The 22,344-nt window shown below is 47.4% G+C and overlaps 1 protein-coding gene across 1 annotated transcript; it reads left to right on the top strand.

The window, feature by feature from the left end:
- Positions 1-1,229: 1,229 nt before the first annotated feature.
- LRIT3 (leucine rich repeat, Ig-like and transmembrane domains 3) lies at positions 1,230-10,476 on the top strand. Its single transcript, XM_069459201.1, has 4 exons — positions 1,230-1,345; positions 5,674-6,140; positions 8,285-8,590; positions 9,338-10,476. Exons 1-4 carry the CDS (start codon positions 1,230-1,232, stop codon positions 10,474-10,476), a joined length of 2,028 nt encoding a protein of 675 aa, XP_069315302.1.
- The last annotated feature ends 11,868 nt before the right edge of the window (positions 10,477-22,344 follow it).

The raw sequence follows: 22,344 nt of genomic DNA, 5'->3' as shown, positions 1-22,344 counted from the left end.
GAGATGATCAGAAAGAGTCTCAAAACACTCTCACTGGAGTTGTAGTCCTGCCCCATTAGTGTGGATTGAAGCATTTTTCCTAAAAAAAAAAAAAAAAAAATCTATGTACCAGACTTGGTTTGCTTTGCTTTTTTTTTTTTTTTTTTTGTTTTTTTTTTTTTTTTGAGACAGAGTCTCACTCTGTTGCCCAGGCTAGAGTGAGTGCCGTGGCGTCAGCCTAGCTCACAGCAACCTCAAACTCCTGAGCTCAAGCGATCCTCCTGCCTCAGCCTCCCAAGTAGCTGGGACTACAGGCATGCGCCACCATGCCCGGCTAATTTTTTCTATATATATTTTTTAGTTGTCCATATAATTTCTTTCTATTTTTAGTAGAGATGGGGTCTCGCTCTTGCTCAGGCTGGTCTCGAACTCCTGAGCTCAAACGATCCGCCCACCTCGGCCTCCCAGAGTGCTGGGATTACAGGCGTGAGCCACCGCGCCCGGCCTTGCTTTGCTTTTGGAAATAAACCAGCATGTGGCAGCATCGATAACTGTATTCTAAATCAATTGTATATCACGTGCTTCTATTTTTCAAACGAAATTTTGTAAAACCGAATGTGGTGCATCCTGGTAAAAAGCAAAGGCAAAAAAATTTATAACGGGACCATATGGAAATAATCGACGGAATTTTCGAACCTCTGCCGTGACTGAGTTATTTTTAGCACTCCCTAAAAATGTTTTAGGGAGTCCTGGCAAATACATCTGTAGGAAAGGGATTGAATAGGCATCTGCTTGCAAACCTAGATATGGGTAACCGTTGGAATTGTCTTGACATGTGTTGGATTTTCGCTTTCCTTAGAATGTGTTACTTTTTTTTTTTTTTTTTTTGAGACAGAGTCTCACTCCGTTGCCCAGGCTAGAGTGAGTGCCGTGGCATCAGTCTAGCTCACAGCAACCTCAAACTCCTGGGCTCAAGCGATCCTCCTGCCTCAGCCTCCCGAGTAGCTGGGACTACAGGCATGCGCCACCGTGCCCGGCTAATAGAATGTGTTACTTTGCTAAAAGCGTGTTCAAAGGCTGGGAGGAGGGATCCCCTGCAAGACACGCTTGAAGGTTAAGTAACTACGGATCTCAGCTAATCCCGTGTAATCTGCTGCCGCTGAATGGCCGTTTGTACGCCTGGCACACCCGCTTCTCGATGCTTCGGGTTTGCTTTCTACCTTTTGTTCAGGTACCCTCGAAAAGGAGTGATGCGTCTCTTTGCCTGTCTGTGCGTCGTGCTGAGCTGCCTGGAAGGAGGGGGCTGTTCGTGTCCTTCCCAGTGCACCTGCGACCCCCCCGGCAGGAACGACGGCTTGGGATCCAGGTACGCTCCTCTCCCTGCGACGACGTGTGCTAATTTCCCTGACAAATGGCTCAAACAAGACAGCCTTCTTTAGAAAGCAAATGTTTGACTATCAGAAATCGGAGGAGAGAAGGTTTAATGTATATAAGCTTTAATTGGATTGGGTTAATGCTCGTTGCTCACTCCTTCCTGGCTTTTATGTTGAGCAGTTTAACTCTCAAAAGGCTCTCAAATTATCTGACACTCCTAAACCAGCATGCTGTGTTACAAAAATGCTCATCATGCTCAGACTCACAAAATGTCCCTTTCGGGAGGTCAAACCTGGAATGTGTGTGGCCAGCTCAGTCCTTGATTATATAACAGGCAGCGTGAGAGGGCAGGGCTGAGCAGGAGCTGGCCGCGTCCTGGTCACCTGCGGTCAGGGTACGCCATCTCATTTGAGGATTATTCATGCCGACTGGTCAGCAGGAAGGAAGATCGCGAGACTGAAGTTAGAGACGTTCATCGTTAGAATTTCTCATTTTAAGCTGATGGAATTTGCAAAGTAAAGAAGGTTCTGTATATCTCACAGAAGTTATTTAATCTCTAGGTTGCTCTTACATCTACCTGCGAAGTGAGAATAGTCATTTGCTTAAAATGTGCATGAGTCCTTTTAGATAGAAGTTAAATGCAAAACAGAACTGCTGTTAGCTAAACATAGTAGACCTTGATTTTTTTTGGAGGGGGGAGAGGGTATTTAATAATCAAAGTATTTGTGACTTGGTCAAAATAAACAGTCGTTCTTAAACAAAACAATTTGTTAAAATAGCCCAACTTAACGTCTTACGACTTTAAACAAATAATAATAACTCAAACGTATTTGTGAGTAATGTATCTTGTTACTATATGAACGTAACCAATTCTTGTTTTCTTTTTAAGATATTTACTGGGTGGTTAAAGACAATGGTCAGGACAGTCACAAATCAAAGCCCTACTTGCCCGGGGCTGGCAGCAGTTAATAACTAGACCAGGGTGCTTTTGAGAAAAACAATCACAGAAATGTTTCCTTCTCCAGGATGGCCTCATTATTGATGGATTTTATAAAAATCATAAAAATATTATGCCTGGAAAGAACTCGAAATAATCTAATTTGACTTCTGTTATTTTATAAGAGAAGAAACCAAACTGCACAGAGACTAAATGACTTACCTTAGTCACGTCAGGTTGATGCAGTGACTGAGTTGATGAAGATGCTTGGTCTTTTAGCTTCCAGTTCAGGGTTTTTTCTATTAGACCACCCTGGAATGCTTTCTTGATGACTAGAAACTGCGGCTGTCTCGTATAAAGTGGCACTGAAATCTGTGATACAAAATAGAGACGAGGAGTAAGAGGTATTGCTAGAAAATTCCAGCGAACCCCCAGGGTCTTGTCCTGAATTCACAGAAAGGAGGCGACGCCACCAGCATTGCTGCAGCTTCCTGCTGCTCACTCGGTTTACATTATGGTCTGGTTTTTCAAACCCACGGATTTAACGTGGTGTGTTTTACTGAATGGCCGTTTTATTGTTATTATTTACTAAACATGTAGTGTGTTATAATTAGATAATGTTCTGCAAAACTTTTTATCATCCATATTCAGCAATTCAGATTATATTACAGGAGAGAAATAGATCTTCCCCCGCCCCCCCAGAGACAGGGTCTTGCTCTGTCTCCCAGGCTGGAGTGCAGAGGCACAATGATAGCTCACTGCAACCTCAAACTCCTGGGCTCAAGCCATCCTCCTGCCTCAGCCTCCCGAGTAGCTGGGACTACAGGCACGTGCCACCATTCCAGGCTAATTTTTAAAGATTTTTTTTGTAGAGACAGGGGTCTCGCTATGTTGTCCAGGCTGGTCTTGAACTCCTGGTCTCCAGTGAATCCTCCCACCTTGATCCTCCTACCTTGGCCTCCCACAGTGGTGGCTTACAGGTGTGAGCCATCGTGCCTGGCCTCACTCTAGTACTTTCCCAGCTGCACCTGAATCTACAATTATTTCAAGACAAAATGATTAAATTAAAAAATAGGATTCCCTGAAAAGAGTTTCAAAATGCTTATGCCCAGGCTCTTGCCCATAGATTCTGATTTAAAGGACTAACGTGTAGCCAGTGTTAAGAACCACGAGCAAAGCTAATGGTATCGATATGTCACAACACTTACACCTGGAGATTTCAAGTAGTCTTTGTTCTATATCAAAAAAGATTGCAACTATTTTGGTAATAAGTATTGTGGTACAAAAAGAAATATACTTGGTCTTTCACCCCTGTTCCTGGCACAGAGCTCCTAAAATCCTTGGAATTTTCCCGAGCGATGATACATAGATCTTTTTTCAGGCTATAATGAATCTAAATTCTCGTATTCCTCATACTTGAAACCCACACGTGGCACAGCCTTGTTTTTCTGTGTTTGTTTTACACGTGCCCACAAACAAGATCAAAACGTGACTTGCTCAAGGTCACTTAAGTTAGTGAGTGGTAAAGGGAACAAACTCTTAGTTTCTGGTTTATTCCTTAGGCAGAAAGCAATGCGCAGGGCACGGTGTTAAAACTAAGCTCCACTTGAAACATCTACTGTGAATATTTGTTTTTTTTTCTTAAATAAATGATCCTCTTAAAAAGCGTCAATTTATGATTTTTAACAGGAGACTCTTTTATTTATTTATTTATTTATTTATTTATTTTGAGACAGTGTCTCGCTCTGTTGCCCAGACTAGAGTGCCGTGGTGTCAGCCTCGCTTACGGCAACCTCAAACTCCTGGGCTCAAGCGATCCTCCTGCCTCAGCCTCCCGAGTAGCTGGGACTACAGGCACGCGCCACCATGCCCGGCTAATTTTTTTTTTTTTTTTTGAGACAGAGTCTCACTCTGTTGCCCGGGCTAGAGTGAGTGCCGTGGCGTCAGTCTAGCTCACAGCAACCTCAAACTCCTGGGCTTAAGCGATCCTACTGCCTCAGCCTCCCAAGTAGCTGGGACTACAGGCATGTGCCACCATGCCCGGCTAATTTTTTGTATATATATATTTTAGTTGTCCATATAATTTCTTTCTATTTTTAGTAGAGACGGGGTCTCACTCTTGCTCAGGCTGGTCTCGAACTCCTGACCTTGAGCGATCCACTCGCCTCGGCCTCCCAGAGTGCTAGGATTACAGGCGTGAGCCACCGCGCCCGGCCTGGCTAATTTTTTTATATATATATTTTTAGCTGTCCAGATCATTTCTTTCTATTTTTAGTAGAGACAGGGTCTCGCTCTCGCTCAGGCTGGAGGGGACTCTTTTAAAACGGGCTCTTTCCTAAAAAGGTTCACTGGGGAGTTGGACAGAAGTGGTTTTGCTAGGTGGCTGGGTGACCCACTGGCTGGGTGGCCTTGGGAAGTTACCGAATGTTGGTGGGGGGGGCCACAGTTCTTTCTGATGCAAAATTGATGTTGCTGGTAACAGCAGCAAACGCCTACTGAATGCTTATGATGTGCCAGGAAGGTGTAAATTTCACATTAATCATCGTCATAATGCCATAGGGGAAAAGGAAGGTGAAAGACAGGTGAAGTGGATTTCCACGGCCACAGAGGAGGTGGCAGAGCTCAGATTGGCACCAAGATCAAGGTGCCTTGAGGGCTGGTGCTTTTTACCTGTTACCCAATATCCACCTCACTGGTAGAGCAAAGAGATGGTAGATTGTCATGATGATTAAATAAAGTAACGGAGGTGACCTTGTTGCACAAGCCTTGCAAGTAAAGAGCCCAATAAATATTAGGTTGAATCACATGAAATTGTGGATATTTGATCATTTTTTTACCACAAAAATGGTGATTTCATATGCTTGAGCCAAATAGTAGCCTCTGTCATCATGATCATGATGAAGATGATGATGATGACAATGCATTATTAATGAGCAGATTAGCCAGACTTGAACAGATTTTTTTTTTTTTTTTTTTTTGAGACAGAGTCTCATTCTGTTGCCCGGGCTAGAGTGCCGTGGCATCAGCCTCGCTCACAGCAACCTCCAACTCCTGAGCTTAAGCGATCCTCCTGCCTCAGCCTCCCGAGTAGCTGGGACTACAGGCATGTGCTGCCATGCCTGGCTAATTTTTTTCTATATCTATTTTTAGTTGTCCAGCTAATTTCTTTCTATTTTTAGTAGAGACGAGGTCTCGCTCTTGCTCAGGCTGGTCTCAGACTCCTGACCTCCAGCGATCCTCCCGCCTCGGCTTCCCAGAGTGCTGGGATTACAGGCGTGAGCCACCGCGCCCGGCCCAGATAACTAGTTGAGGTTGAAAAGTCGATACATGTTTCAAATGAGTCTTGCCAAGTGGCTTTCCTTGCCTTGCTCTCGTGACATTAGGTCGATACTATGTAACGACATGGATATCAACGAGCTGCCCACCAACTTCCCCGTGGACGCCGTGAAGCTTCGCATAGAGAAGACCGTCATCCGCAGGATCCCCTCAGAAGCCTTCTACTACCTGGTGGAGCTGCAGTACCTCTGGGTGAGTTACAACTCCGTGGTCACTGTTGACCCCAGCAGCTTTTACAACCTCAAGCAGCTGCACGAGCTGCGCTTGGACGGGAATTCTCTAGTTGCTTTCCCCTGGGCGTCTCTGCTGGACGTGCCCCAGCTCAGGACCCTGGATTTGCGCAATAACAGAATAACCAGTGTGCCAAGTGAGGCGACCAGGTACCTGAAGAACCTCACCTACCTGGATCTATCGAGCAACAGACTGACCACGTTGCCGCCAGATTTCCTGGAGAGCTGGTCTCACTCAGTTGCAACACCTGGAAGCCTGAACTTTTCACCAAGAATCATTCTCGGTAAGCTCGCAAGCCTCTGGGCTTTTCATATATAGATGCTTTGCTGTACATACCTTTAGCTGTCCAGTCTTTTATTTTATTTTATTTTATTTATTTATTTTTCGAGACAGAGTCTCACTCTGTTGCCTGGGCTAGAGTGCCGTGGCGTCAGCCTCGCTCACAGCAACCTCAGACTCCTGGGCTCAAGCGATCCTCCTGCCTCAGCCTCCCGAGTAGCTGGGACTACAGGCACGTGCCACCATGCCCGGCTAATTTTTTCTATATAGACTTTTAACTGTCCAGATAATTTCTTTCTATTTTTAGTAGAGATGGGGGGTCTCGCTCTTGCTCAGGCTGGTCTCGAACTCCTGACCTCGAGCGATCCACCCACCTCGGCCTCCCAGAGTGCTGGGATGACAGGCGTGAGCCACTGCGCCCGGCCTGCCTGGACTCTTGAGACCACACCAGTGCTCATGCTCGGGTCCACTCAGCCTTCTGCTCCAGTTGCTTTTCAACTCACCGTGAGGTTCTTCAGGAGTATAGAAGGGGCGTTGGCATCTTTATGATATAGCAGTGGTTGAATGAGTTAGGAAGAATGGCTTCCAGTAACGAAGCTTGGTGGAACTGGGATTGCAGCCCGGACGTTAGGTTCCAGGGCCACACTCAGTCATCTGCAGTGTAAAAATAAACTAGAAAGTCCGCTTGTGGCATGCAATTGAGTGAAGGAGCCAACACTTGAGAGAACAGAATTCAAATGAATATTAATTAGAGAACTAGTTGTAGATTCACAAGACTAAACAGAAGAGGAGAAAGTTCAAGGTTACTCTCCCACGGAGGAAAAGCAAATTTTTAAAATAGAAGATAGAAAAAGTAAACTTTTGGCAACACTGACGGAAGAATATGAGCCAGTCATGGACTGCTATTATAATAAAAATAGGCATCATAGAAAGATAGAATTTTTTTTTTTTTTTTTTGAGACAGAGTCTCACTCTGTTGCCCGGGCTAGAGTGAGTGCTGTGGTGTCAGCCTAGCTCACAGCAACCTCAAACTCCTGAGCTCAAGCGATCCTCCTGTCTCAGCCTCCCGAGTAGCTGGGACTACAGGCATGCGCCACTATGCCCGGCTAATTTTTTCTATATATGTTTTAGTTGTCCATATAATTTCTTTCTATTTTTAGTAGAGACGGGATCTCGCTCTTGCTCAGGCTGGTCTCGAACTGCTGACCTCGAGCGATCTTCCCACCTCGGCCTCCCAGAGTGCTAGGATTACAGGCGTGAGCCACAGCGCCCGGCCTTCCAGTAACATTTTCCTCACTTGCCTTTCAGCTCTCAGTGCCAGCCTCCTTGAAGGCCCAAAGGCTTCTGCTCACAGTTCTGGAAGCTGGGGCAGCCCCTGTAGGTCCTTGCTAACTGCAAGCTGTCAGCTCACGCCATTCCCTGCAGCTGATTCTCTCTCGAAGGGAGCTTTGAGCAAAGCACCTCCATGGCCACCACCTATGACATTCATGCCACGCCATGCTCCTGCCTCTACCAGCCTTTCCCGTCTTGTGTCCTGCCGTTGCCTGCGTCTCCCTCTGTTCTTGCTACACAAGACTTGCATGACCTCAGTGTGTCTTCAAATGACAAAAAACTGTGACATATTCCAGGCCGAGTTAGGAGCCTCTGAGCACCCCGTCATGCTTACAATGCTGTAAGAACTGTCACAGCACGTGAGAAATATCTCTCCTGCTGTATTTGTGGCGTTCTGCGGTACCTGGATTCAGATCCGACGCTGATTAGCTGTGTGATCTTGGTCGAGTTACTTGGCCCCTCTGTGTCTTCGTGTTGTCATCTGTGAAATGGGGATAATAACACTCTCTTCCTCCTAGGATGCTGGGATTGAATGAGATAATTCAGGTAAGTGCTTAGACACGAACCTCACCCAGAGTTCTGTTCGATGAACATTAGCTGTGACTGTTAATGATCCGAACCAACAGACGGGATGTGTTCATTCAGGCTGCTGGATTCCAGGGCAAAAGTGACACCGAGGTGACTCTACTTACTCCCTCAAAGCACTTCTGTTTTTTAGGGAGACCGTAGCGATCTCTGCTTCCCCGAGAGGCCGTGAGGAAACTGAAGTCATCAGAATGATGACCTTGATCAGCTTTTTCCTGCTTTCCGTTCCAGGTCTGCAGGACAACCCTTGGTTCTGCGACTGTCGCATTTCCAAGGAGATCGAGCTGTCGAAGGTTGCTGACCTTGCTGTGGTGCTTCTCGACCCGCTGCTGGTTTGCAGTGAGCCCGAGCGCCTCGCGGGAGTGTTGTTCCAGCGGGCCGAGCTGGAACGCTGCCTGAAGCCATCGGTGATGGCCTCGGCCACCAAAATCATGTCTGCTCTGGGCAGTAACGTGCTGCTGCGGTGTGATGCCACTGGCTACCCAACCCCGCAGCTCACGTGGACCAGATCCGACAGCTCGCCGGCCAATTACACAGGTATTGTCTTCATTCTGCCCTCTGAAACCAGGAGTTTACAAAGATCTGAACTTAACCCCCTGTTTTTGTGTGATTTGAAACTGGCTAGTTCATGCTAATAAAATATTGCAAGACAGGAACAGGCGTCTTGGCTCACGCCTGTAATCCTAGCACTTTGGGAAGCCGAGGCGGGAGGATCGCTTGAGATTGGGAGTTCAAGACCAGCCTGAGCAAGAGCGAGACCCCGTCTCTACAAAAAAACTGTCACCCGGCCGGGCGCGGTGGCTCATGCCTGTAATCCTAGCACTCTGGGAGGCCGAGGTGGGCAGATCGTTTGAGCTCAGGAGTTCGAGACCAGCCTGAGCAAGAGCGAGACCCCATCTCTACTAAAAATAGAAAGAAATTATATGGACAGCTAAAAATATATATACAAAAAATTAGCCGGGCATGGTGGCGCATGCCTGTAGTCCCAGCTACTCGGGAGGCTGAGACAGGAGGATCGCTTGAGCCCAGGAGTTTGAGGTTGCTGTGAGCGAGGCTAACGCCACGGCACTCACTCTAGCCTGGGCAACAGAGTGAGACTCTGTCTCAAAAAAAAAAAAAAAAACTGTCACCTGCCACCCAGACACTTGCAGGGTGCCATTTCCCACGTCCCCGTGGCTTATGTGGGAAGGGTTGCATGTAGAACACATGGTTTCCTTCTCAGTCGGCATAATTGCTCGAGCTTTTCCTTCTTTTCTCACAGCATCTGCTTTTGTTTTCTCCCAGTGATCCAGGAATCTCCAGGGGAAGGAGTGAGATGGTCCATCATAAGCCTGACGGGCATTTCTTACAAAGATGCCGGGGATTACAAGTGCAAGGCCAAGAACTTGGCCGGGGTGTCGGAAGCCGTGGTTACCGTGACGGTGGTTGGCGTCGTCACAACCACCCTGTCAGCAAACGCTTCTGAAGGAAGCCCTGAGCAGGAGGGCCAGCCAGGACCCGCAAGAGCGACATCTACACCCGGTGCATTGTCCTCTCCCTGGTCCTCTTCCTCCCCGACGTCTTCCTCTTCTCTGTCTAATTCTACTCTGTCTCCTTCTGCCACCGCGTCCTTCTCTTTCTCTCCTTTCTCCTCCTCCATTGTTTCTTCAACCACAACTGGAAGCACTGGCATTTCCGCAAGCACCACCGTGGCCAGCAGGCTGTCACCCAAGCTCCACCCGGGTGGGAAAAGAAACTTAAAGGTCGAGATGGGCGGAAGGAAGCTTCCTCCAGCCAGTGCAAGCAAGAGAGAAGAGCTGGCGTCGTTGGATCAAGCAATGCCCATGGAGGCGAATGCCACCATAGAAAACCTCCGGGTGGTCAGCGAGACTAAAGAGAGCGTGACTTTGACCTGGAGCATCATTAATACCACACGTAACTCCGCAGTGACCGTGCTGTATTCCAAGCACGGTGAGAAGGACCTGCTACTGTTGGATGCAGACGCCAGCAAGAACCAAGTCACCATAGACGGCCTGGAGCCCGGCGGGCAATACGTGGCATGTGTCTGTCCCAAAGGAGTGTCCCCCCAGCAAGACCAGTGTGTCACCTTTTCTACCAGAAGAGCCGAAGAAGATGATTCTCAATGGTCTTTGCTTACCGTGGTGACCAGCGTCGCCTGTGTGGTTGTCTTGCCGTTGATTTTTTTCTTACTGTACAAAGTTTGCAAACTGCAATGTAAGTCAGACTCTTTCTGGGAAGATGATTTGGCAAAAGAGACTTATATCCAGTTTGAGACCCTGTCTCCCAGATCTCAAAGTATAGGGGAGCTGTGGACGCGAAGGCACAGAGACGATTCAGAAAAATTGCTGCTCTGTTCTAAGCCAAGTGTGGAATCTCACGTGACTTTTCAAAGTGAGGGTTCCAGACCAGAGTATTTTTGCTAAGGTTCTGCAGCTCAGACACAGGCGAGCTACAAAATCAGTATCTACAGGTATAATGGATGCTCGGTTTGGAGGATTTTGGAACAGATTTTCACATCCTATGTGAAAATCACAACTGGAATGCTTTTAAGCATGTTTTTAAAAAAAAAAAAAAAATACCCTGAGACTTCTGAACTGAAAAACCCAAATCTTTTTGATTTTTGTTGTGTGGCAAATGTCCCCAGAAATAATTTTTTACGGTGGTGCTTAATAAATTGATTATAATTTTTAGGGAAATATTTTCGTCCTGAAAAGTAAGTTCCTGTGAGACTAACAGGTGAACTCTGCGTTTTGAAAAGATAGTTTTTTGAGCAGTGAAGAAAAGATTCGTGTAACCAGCCAAGCCTTGATGTTCATTCATGTCCAAAGTGCTTTATGGTATTTGCTGGGGATGTTTGCTGGCATTGCCTAGCGGGTGAGGGTGGGATTGTAAAGAATTTTGCATTTACTAAGGTTAAATCCAACCTGGCAGAGGGGGAGGGCCCCGTCTCTTGTACCATTATGCATTACGACATTGTAGAATTGTGTTCATATTGCAGCTAAGAAAATCTTGCCCTTGTCCTTAGAAATATAGGCGTTAGCAAAAATAAGTACATAAAAGGGATTATGACTGATAGACCATTTCCAAGAAATTGTAACTGCTGCATTTTAACACATTTGCTGACAGATTGTATGGGTTTTTAAAATAATGCGTTGATTTTAAAACGGTCTCTTTAGCACTTTGATATGTGCTCTTGCTTCCCTTCCTTCTTCCTTCCCTCCTTGTCTTTCTCCCTCTCACCTTCCTTCGTTTTATTTATTTCCTCCTCCTTTATCAAAAGACATACAGGTAGCGAAAGGACCGCACTCTAAGCTGTTTGTCTTTTGCCACATTCTATTGTGAACCTCTGGATAAAGAAAAGGCCTTTGAAATTGCTGACTGCCCTTTGAAGTCTTTTTTTAGGTCCCAAAAGGCTATCTGAGGATTTTGAAAGAGAAGCTTCAATGGATTCGTTTGGCCAGACTCTTTTTTCTAGGTTAAAAACATCAGAGAAATTGAACTGGAGTGAGTCCCGTGAATACGTAGGAAAGAAGCTTCGGAAATTAAGTTCGGGTTATTGAAAAAGACTATTGTCGTAGCTGTAGCCACTCCGGCGTCTGGCAGGGCTGATACGACATGTCACTGAGCAGCATGGCGCAACCTGGCCTGGGGATGCTGACCCCGGCCCAGGGATTTCCAGGGGACAAGGCCACCACCACACAGATGCAGGTTTCGTGAGCCTTGGAACAAAGCTTAACTGTGCAAGAATCACTTAAACTCCCCTTATGAAAGAAACACCTGGTAGCTCACCTGGACTGAATACAGGTTTAATAAAGAGAAAGGATTCCCCAAACTCTGAGCACGGTCTCCGGGTGGACATCCTCCCGGTCCGGCGGTCACCTGCCCCTGCCACCCTGTCCTGTGTTAATAACAGCCGCTGCCAGAGTGAACTGCTTGAGCCCAGACAGGGTCTGAGACTCGTCCTGGACAAGAGTCGGACTGAAGGGGAGAAGTCAGCCCTTGGGAAGCTGGTTCCGTAGGACCAGCTGAGAGCCCTGGACGTGACAGCTGCCGTGAGGATGGGATCCTAGTGAGCAACGACACCGTTTCTATGCGAGAATCAGGAGAGAGTGACCGGGGACTGGCTCTGATCAAGGAATAGGTGACGCCCTGTGGAAGGTCCACACTGAGCCTGGTGGTTCTGCTTTCGGACGCGTTGCCGCCTTCTACCTGCACTTGGCCTGTGCCTCTGTCGCAAAACCTGCCAAAATTGTTCTCAAGACCGCTCCAGTCCCCCCAGGAAGGGGGTCAGGCTCCCAGGAGGAGGATGGTACCGACGCAGCGTGGGGGTAGGGGACACCCGGCTTCTAGAGCCAGCCGCCAGCTGGTGTGAGCAGCCCCTGCTTGGAAGGGAAGCTCCCCCTCCCAAGGGGTCCCAGCATCATGACGCCAGGGACCGGGAGGGCTCAGGTCAAGCTTATCTGCAGAAAGCCATCTGTGGTTGTCCGCCAGGGAAGGAAGGAGAAGGGCATCTTCTGATAGACCCCTAGATCGACGCCACCAGCGAAGTCACCAAATTACCCAAAGCATCGCTGCCATCTGAGTTCCTCTGAGCCCCCCAAGGAGACAGCGCTGCTTCAGAAGGGAGGGGGGCACCACGCCCAGGGTGCCTGCTGGGTGCCGCTGGCAGCAGCCCTGGGCAACACACCCTAGCCCCACCGGCTCCCTCATCGTCTCACCCCTGCGCCTGGCCCACCTGGAGGTCCCGATCACCACCAGCTGCGACAAAGGCATCGCCAGGAACCACCCGGCGCAGGTAAGAAAGCGCCAGCCACCTGCATGACCAGCTTGGCTGAGGACAAAGGCACCCAGACACCATGGAAGTCCACAGAGAGGCGCAATAGTCCCCCTTTATCTGTGGGGGACACATTCCGCTCCCCCCCCAGCGGATGCCTGAAACCGAGGATAGTACCGAACCCTGGATTTACTGTGCACACACTTCTTTTTCCTTTTCACAGTGCTCAGAATGAGATTTGGGAGCCAAGGGGGTAATTTAAAGACAGAATTTATATGATTAAAAAGGAAGCAAAACATTACAATGTGGAAAATTTGCAGTCAAGTAAGGAAGAAGCGTGCTAGGGGTGTGGCCAAGCCAAGGCTTGCTAAAGAGATCAGCGGGGAAGGAAGAGAGCCGGGTGCTGCTCCTCCAGGCAGCGGGAAAGGGCCTGAAGGCGTTCAGGGATCCGAGTGCTGCCCCTCCCTCCCCCCTGGCCTGGCCGCCTGGGAGAGCAGAAGGGTTTTGAGGGTCAGGCCGGGGAGCTTCCTCCGCTGGCTCTCTGGCTCTCTGCCCAGGGCCGCCTGGGGACCCTGCTCCCTGCATGCCTGCACGGTGCTCATTGGCCACCCAGCTGTGGCTGAAATGGCCACATGTGTGGCTTGACCCAAAACTCTGCAACACGCAAGGCATAAGTCAGTGTCCACACGGTGCTAATTCTGCAAGAATGCAGAGCGCAAGAGCTATGGAGGCTACTTGCTATGGAGGCTCGGTAGCTTTACCTGCATTTCAAAGGATGTGTTGAATGGCCAGCAGGGGTGGAGGGGGGGATGTCTAGGCAGAAACTTGTTGGGCGCCCCCCCCACCCTCCTGCCCCCCCCCCCCCACTGCAATGCCTGGTGGAGCTGCAGGGGTGAGGCAGCCTTTAAGACCCAGAGCCCTAGAGCTACCAGTGTGCAATGCCAGCCCCGGGGAGCTGCAGGCATGAGACCCCATCGCAGAAGACTGAAGTGTGGGCTTGTAGCCTCACCAAGTTCCTTGGCCGCTGCTCAAGAGAAAGGCAGCACGAGTTAGAAAAGAGAGTTTAGTATCGCAGGCGCCATGCGAGGAGATGGGGGGAATTCTCAAATCCGTCCCCCCAAGAATTTGGGAGAAAGGATTTTTAAAGACAGTCTAGGCCGGGCGCGGTGGCTCACGCCTGTCATCCTAGCACTCTGGGAGGCCAAGGCGGGAGGATCGCTCGAGAGGATCGCTCGAGGTCAGGAGTTCAAGACCAGCCTGAGCATGAGCAAAACCCCATCTCTACTAAAAATAGAAAGAAATGATTTGGACAGCTAAAAAATATATATGTAGAAAAAATTAGCCGGGCATGGTGGCGCATGCCTGTAGTCCCAGCGACTCGGGAGGCTGAGGCAGGAGGATCGCTTGAGCCCAGGAGTTTGAGGTTGTTGTGAGCTAGGCTGACACCACTGCACTCTAGCCTGGGCAACAGAGCGAGACTCTGTCTCAAAAAAAAAAAGATAGTTTAGTGGGCAAAGGGCTAGGCAATTGGGTCTGATGATTGGCTGGGTTCTGGGAGGAATGGCAGGGGTGTAGAAATTGTCTTCTTTATGATGCAGGTTGAAGTTGCAAAACCAGTTGAGTCAGTTCCTTGGTCTGGGCCACTGGGCTGGGGGGCGGGGAGGGGGGCCGGCTGGCCCACCAGAGGGCAGGGCCCAGGAGATATCTCAAACACCAGCCTTGAGTTTCACAAGGGGGATGTTATCTCTGGGAGCAATGAAGAAAGCTGAGAATCCTTATGACCATCAGCTGTAAGACCCCTGTGTCATGAGCAGTGACAGGAAAGCAGGCCGGGGAACAACGGCTGGTTGGGTATATATTCCCCCTACCACAGGGCCCACCTTCTGGCCCTTCATTAATTGTATAAAGGGCGGTTCCGACTGAGCCCAGCAAAGCCATCTGGGGGGCTGTCTAAGGCTGTCTAAGGCAACCCCACACCAGTGTGCAAAAGATGTCAGACAGGGGGGGCAAGAGAAATTATTCTCCAGCCTTAAGATTTAATGTCTGCCCTGCTGGGTTTCAGACTTGCTTTGGGCTGGATACTCCCTTTCTTTCTGCCTACCCGTCCCTTTGGAAATGCTAATGGGTGCTCCGCGCCTGTCCCACCACTGAATCTTGGAGGTAGATGACTTGTTTTGATTTCACAGGCTCTCAGATGAGACTTTGCACTTTGGATTTTTCAGCTGGTGATGGAACAAGTTAAGACTTTTGGGAAATGGAATGATTGTGTTTTACATTGTAGGAAGGACATGAGTTTTGGGGGGGCCGGGGTAGAATGCTATAGATTGAATGTGTTTCTCCCCCTCTGAAACTCACGTTGAAATTTGTTTGCCATGGTGGGGCCTCGTGGGAGGTTTTTGAGTCCTGGCGGGGAGGTGGATCCATCAGGAATGGATTAATGCTGTTTTGTGGGAGTCAGTTCTCACTCTCCAGCGACTGGGGACTGAATTAGCGACTGTGAGAGTTGTTTTTTGCAAGCGAGTTTTTTCCTTGTGTTTGGTTTCTTTTGCACTGTCTCTACAGCCAGCAGCTCCCGGAAATGCTTCGAGCCTCAGCTGTGCTTGGCAGCCATCCGTGACGGACAAGACCTGCAACTTTGGCTCGATCGGGTCACCGCTAAGGTCAAGCTTTTGTGTCTACAGCATCATCTCCGGTGTCTCCAGACCTCACTGCCTAGTTCTGAGTCCTCCCGCCCCATTGTCACCTGCCAGTGCTCCGCCATCCAGCAGCCCCAAGCCTGCTGCCACCAGCTTCACTCAACTCTATCTGCATCCCCCGAAACCATCTTCCCAGCCCCAGCGTGTCCGCTGCGTGTCGTTAATCCCGGTGGCTGACGTTCCACATCCAACTGTCGCTTCTCGGGACCCGGTCACGGATGACTTGGCACTGAGGTCCCTGACCGTCTCCACCGCAGGGTCATTTCGGCCACGCACTGAGCAGCCAAATCTGGGCACGCCTTTGCCACCCCTTCTGCCACTTGTCCCTTCCTTACATCAAGCCCTGGTCACTACCCGTCAACGGCTCTTCCCTTGCCCTTGGTGAGCTGCCCCAGGTCACAGCTGAACCCTGCTCTCGTTAGTCCCCGTAATTGCCCAGCTGGACGCTGGACTTACTGTACCTCTCTCTGCGCCTTCTCTGCGGATGCTGTTGGGTTCCCACCAGATCCCTCCAAGGATGCCACAAATTCCCACCCCTTCCGCGGGATAAGCTCATGCTGATCGGGGCGCCTGGACTGGTGGCTGGGCACGTCTCATCTGACTGTCCCCGAGGGAGGGTGCTCCTGTTCTGGTGACTACCCTGCACCTCCATCTACAGTCTCACCCTCCCCTTCTTGGATTTCCTATACCACAGTATGGCTGGAAATTCCACCAGTGTTCTGGGCCGCCACCCCGCCGTCCCTCCTCTCGATGCCACAAGTACGCAGTAGGGGCAGTTGTGGCAGCCAGCTTACTAAAGGCTACATTCTCTTTCTATTGAAGATCTGGGAGCATAGGATAGATTTCTAAAGCTGGGTCAAGAGTCCTGAAATAGTCCGAGATGCGAGTTCTAAGACAATACAATCTTTTTTTTTGTTGTTGTTGTTGAGACAGAGTCTCACTCTGTTGCCCAGGCTAGAGTGAGTGCCGTGGCGTCAGCTTAGCTCACAGCAACCTCAGACTCCTGGGCTCAAGCGATCCTCCTGCCTCAGCCTCCCGAGTAGCTGAGACTACAGGCATGCGCCACCATGCCCGGCTAATTTTTTTCTATATAGATTTTTAGTTGTCCGTATAATGTCTTTCTATTTTTAGTAGAGACGGGGTCTCGCTCTTGCTCAGGCTGGTCTCGAACTCCTGACCTCGAGCGATCCACCCGCCTCGGCCTCCCAGAGTGCTAGGATTACAGGCGTGAGCCACCGCGCCCGGCCCAATACAATCTTTTGTGTGAGAGAGACGTTGACTGTAATGTCCACATTCTAGAAATGATAATACAAGCGGCTGGAGAATGAAAAATCATTCATTTCTAAATGGCTCTTAATTAAAAAGAAAAAAAGGAATGTTAGGTTAGGCATAATCGGTGTATTAGAAGACCAGTGTAGATGGATAGACCAGTGTAGATGGATAGCTTGCCCAGAACTCCAAAATTTCCTCTTCTTATATAATTGCCTTTCCCCCTTTCCCTTCCCTTCCCTTCCCTTCCCTTCCCTTCCCTTCCCTTTCCTTCCCTTTCCTTCCTGGTTGTCCTTGGTGCTTCATCACCGAGTGCATTGTCTAATGATCTAACAGTTTTTGCTTTAGTATTCATTGTTAGAGTTTTTTTTTTTTTTTTAGATTTTTTAAAAAAAAAATCGTGCAGGCCATTTTGTGTATAGCTTCAGTGTACATTAGATCAACTTATTTTACATTAAAAATTTATAAAACTTTGCCACAGATGTCATAAATTTCATTGCCATGAATTTTAAAAGTCTAGTATAAACAGACTACTGAGATACCACCACAGACAGCAAAGCCAAATGGTGCGTACTGGAAGGGTTCCCACATTGTACCACGGCAGGTATTTGCCAAGACGGGATAGTTGGAGCATCCCGATGAGATAAATTACTCATTGTCCTCATAATCAAAATGGAGTGAAACTGGACTTAATTTTGATGAGGAAAAGCTAGTTGGTGGTGTGGAGGGGGTAGGAACCTCAGGAGAAAGCACATGTGTGGTCCCTTAGCTCGATCTTGGCACATGAGGTGTGGTGCGAGTAATTTATTACTAATAGCAAAAGCACTAAAATCGTAAATTAGCTACTTTCTAAACATGCATACATTTGAGTGGAGCCAAGGTTATCTCTATGATAGCATCGATCTCATGTTCTCATAAGTATGTTTCCTCGAGTGGAAAGATTGACATCAGAGCAAGAGCCATGGAATGCCACATAATCAGTGGCCTGTTTGTCAATGTCCCCAGAAGCATCATGGAGAGCAAGCCTAGCCGACATATAGCCAGTATAAGCGGCAATTAAAAATCATTACAATGTTTTACTTTAAGGAACAATGTATTTGGGTTTTGTAAAAATTGAGGTATTCTAGTAAAAGAATGTCACTTGTGAGACCATTATCAGTGACGTGCTGTGACATGAAAAATCCTGAAAGCTCAAAGCTCTTCCCGTGGCCAGAAAAGGGAACCCTGAACAGAGTCAGGCAAGTGCCCTGGACTTTGGAAAATTTTACAAAAAAATTTTTTTTTGATCCATGGAATTGAATCTCAAATGAGATGATAGCTAATGAAGAGAGATTTTTTTTTAAAAAACGATGAAGTGATTCAAATAAAAGGAGAGTGAGCTCAGGAAAGATAAACGGTGGTTTAGCAATCTCAAATTTCTTTTTTTTTTTTTTTTTTTTTTTTGAGACAGAGTCTCACTCTGTTGCCCAGGCTAGAGTGAGTGCCGTGGCATCAGCCTTGCTCACAGCAACCTCAGACTCCTGAGCTCAAAGGATCCTCCTGTCTCAGCCTCCCGAGTAGCTGACACTACAGACATGCACCACCATGCCCAGCTAATTTTTTCTATATATATTTTTAGCTGCCCATATAATTTCCTTCTATTTTTAGTAGAGACGGGGTCTTGCTCTTGCTCAGGCTGGTCTCGAACCCCTGAGCTCAAACGATCCGCCCACCTCAGCCTCCCAGAGTGCTAGGATTATAGGCGTGAGCCACCGCACCCGGCCAGCAATCTCAAATTTCAAATGATATGTATACAAGATGTAAGGAGAGTAACCAAGGATGAGTATAGAAATGTACCAAATCTATTATAAAAGTGTTATAAAGTCAGACCCAAATTAATTGAGGATCAAAAAAAAGGTAAAGGGGACCAGAAGGAACTGTAAGGCTTTTTTTAGTCAAAAAGAACCAGGAGGGGAGAGGGACAACAGCAAGATGGAGAACAGGAGGTCCCAGGCTTCACTGTCCCCAACAGAAAATTCAATTCACAGCTATCCACAGACAAGAACACCTTCGTGAAAACCCCAAAACTTGGGAATGAGCCTGACGCCAGTGTGGACCCCAGAAGTGAATAAAAACCATATTAGGGCCGGGCGTGGTGGCTCATGCCTGTAATCCTAGTACTCTGGGAAGCCGAGGCAGGAGGATAGCTCGAGGTCAGGAGTTCAAGCCCAGGCTGAGCAAGAGCGAGACCCCCATCTCTACTAAAAATAGAATGAAATTAGCTGGACAACTAAAAAAATATATATAGAAAAAATTAGCCGGGCATGGTGGCACATGCCTGTAGTCCCAGCTACTCAGGAGGCTGAGGCAGGAGGATTGCTTGAGCCCAGGAGTTGGAGGTTGCTGTGAGCGAGGCTGACGCCACGGCACTCTAGCCCGGGTGACAGAGTGAGACTCTGTCTCAAAAAAAAAAAAAAAAAAGGATTATGAATAATCAGGGAATTCTAACACCTCCAAAAACGAATAAAGCTCCAATAATGGACTGCAAAGCAAGGAAGATCTAGAAAAATGACTGATAAAGAATTAAGAACAATCCTTTTAAACAAGTTCAGTGAACTTCAAGAATATAGAAATAGAAAATTAAATGAAACTTGGAGAACAAGACATGAACAAAATGAGAAGTTTGATAAAGCAATAGAAACAGTAAAAAAAAAAAGGTGGTGAATCTGGATTAAGTTTATTTGCAACTTTTCTGTGAGTTTGAAATAATTTCAAAGTGGAAAAAAAAGCTGGGGTAGTAGATCGAAGACTAAAATAGAAATTTTAACGGGAAATAAAATTCTCGCTGCAGCTCCATCTCTGAATTGTAGATAGATATCTGTGATAAAACTATTTTTGTTCAGGTTGGCAGTGCTTATGATTGTAATCAATTTTCCCATGTTTAACATGTGCTGGAAGAAACACCAGCACCTTGATGAATGTTAGTCATGAGATCAGTGTCCTTAGCTTATTAAAGAAAAACTAACATCGAAGAAATAGTGAAAATTGAAAAATTGAAAATCGGTTTAGATATGAATGCGATTAAGGTGCATGTTTAGTTTGTCCAGTGGTGTGCAGGTATTGTTAGAATATGACTGGCATTATTAGAATTATTTGCTTAAACATGATCTATGCCATTTAATAGCCAGCGTCCAAAGCCAGCGGCTGATTCTCTTTCTTCTGGACAAATGGAGTCTTTAGCCCTGGGAAATACGAACTCAACATGTATTGAATTCTCTTTCCTTGGAACTCCCTTCATCCTTCCTCCCCATGCGCTCCTGCCAACGCTGATATCCTTTACCCTCAGCGGAATCTTATTTCGCTCTAGCAATCTGCACATTTGTCAAAAGGGATCACCTAGGGTGTCATTTTCAAAGCTCTGCTTGCGCATGGGGTGTGTCCCAGCCTCTGGGCTTCTTTAAATATGCGTGTGTGTGTGTGTGTGTGTGTGTGTGCATGTTTGTGTGCCTGCAAGACAGTCTGCTCCTTGACACATTGGCCCACCGACCTCTCTTGGAGTTCAGATAGGTTTCTCGACGTATGGCTACGAGTTTGTTGACTGCGGTCAAGTTTTAGAGACCAGATTTTCGGAAGGAACCAGCCACATCTATCAATTTATCAAAACAACATATGGCTGCTTAATATGTGTTACCACAACGACCAAGGAAACTGCTTTGGAGAATATAGTTTCATGGCTCGGATAGTCACTACTATTTTTAACTAATCTGAGACAAATTATTAGCTTATTTTTACTTACTGGTGGGAAAAAAAAAATCCTTACAAAGGAGAACAGAAGATTAAAATGGATGTTATTTACCTAAGAGAACCGAGGCCACATTTATAGTCAGTGTAGATTATTTCTTGATTTGTTTATTCATTCATCACTTATTGACTGGGAACATATTTCATGTGCTTAGAAATAGTAGAGGCTGGGCCGGGCGCGGTAGCTCACGCCTGTCATCCTAGCACTCTGGGAGGCTGAGGCGGGAGGATCGCTTGATGTCAGGAGTTTGAGACCAGCCTGAGCAAGAGCGAGACCCCGTCTCTACTAAAAATAGAAAGAAATTATCTGGACAACTAAAAATATGTATAGAAAAATGAGCCGTGCATGGCGGCACATGCCTGTAGTCCCAGCTACTCGGGAGGCTGAGGCAGGAGGATCGCTTGAGCCCAGGAGTTTGAGGTTGCTGTGAGCGAGGCTGATGCCACGGCACTCTAGCCTGGGCAACAGAGTGAGACTCTGTCTCAAAAAAAAAAAAGTTAAAAAAAAAAAAATGAATTAGTAGAGGCTGAAAAAGAAAATGATGTTGGACTGTTTTTTAAGCCAATAACATACAAAATTGGTTTGCTTTGTAATGCCAAAATGAATAATCATATACATTTTATATGATTAATTCACAATTGCACACAGAGAAGGAACATAGAGAAGAAGCTCAAAAAACCTTTGGCTTAATCTCATAAAATTAAATACAGTTTTTATCAGGCTCAGGCATTAAACTGGTAGGCCCCAAAGTGAGGCTGGCGGCACTTTCTGTGTTAGACTAGGAGGACAGAATTTGCCTAAGAGTTGTCGGACTGTGTGTCCAATAGAATTTTGCTGAACACAATCAGCATAAAACAAACGCACGCAATCCAAGGGGTTCTCAGGTGAACACATTCTCTTGAGCATCAGCTGCACATTCTTGGCACCAGGTAGCAAATGTGATCGGGGAAATAGCCGTGGATATCGTTCTTTCTGTGCCCGGGAAATGTCACCCTTCTCAGGAATGCAATTAACTCGGCGTTCAGGAACATAAAAAAAGCATGTGAAACAGATGCAAGGCGCTGAAAATTTTCCTTCATGCACTTCAGAGCCTGTTAGTGGGTTTTGGTGAGCTTGGTGTTCTCTAACTCTTGATTGAATTACTTTATAATCAGTAAATTCCACGAGGATGTTAAGTACAGGGTCAGTAAGTGTGAATTGCTCCGAGCCGTGTGGCGTGTTGGAAAAAATCAGAACAAGGAGGCATCAAATGCACTTCCAGTTTAAAATAAATTAATTCGAGCGACGATCAATTTGTTCAGATATTGTCCGGCCACCGAACTCACTCCTGTGACCTTAGCCAGAGTCCTGACTTTGCTCTCACTTGGCCTCCTCCTTGTCCCTCCCATCCAAGCACAGCATGGACAGCTGTGACCCCAAACAGGGTGTGTCTCTGGCTAGGGGACTCAGATGCCACGCTCTGGATTCTCTCTCTCGTGGTGGCATTTGAGGTTGAGATCCACATGCTGGCCTTGTCCCCGGGCAGCTGGGAGGTTGTGTGGGGACACAGGGCTGCTCGTTCCCTTCCAGGGTGGGAGGGACCCATCTCTGCTCTCCTTGGGGATTCCTCGGGTGTTTCCAAACGCTCAGGTGGGTTTTTAGCTCGGATGGATGCTATATTTGGGGGATAACTTCCACAAGGGAAAGGCACTTCGTATAATCATCATCCTCATGGAGGATTTTGCTATTATTGCGTTTTTGAAAACTATCTGCCTGTGGCTTGATTTTTTTT

This window comes from Eulemur rufifrons, chromosome 26, assembly GCF_041146395.1.
Source record: "Eulemur rufifrons isolate Redbay chromosome 26, OSU_ERuf_1, whole genome shotgun sequence".
Taxonomy (NCBI): Eukaryota; Metazoa; Chordata; class Mammalia; order Primates; family Lemuridae; genus Eulemur; species Eulemur rufifrons.
Note: the sequence above shows the minus strand (reverse complement) of the source record. Positions and strands in the feature narration are given on the sequence as shown.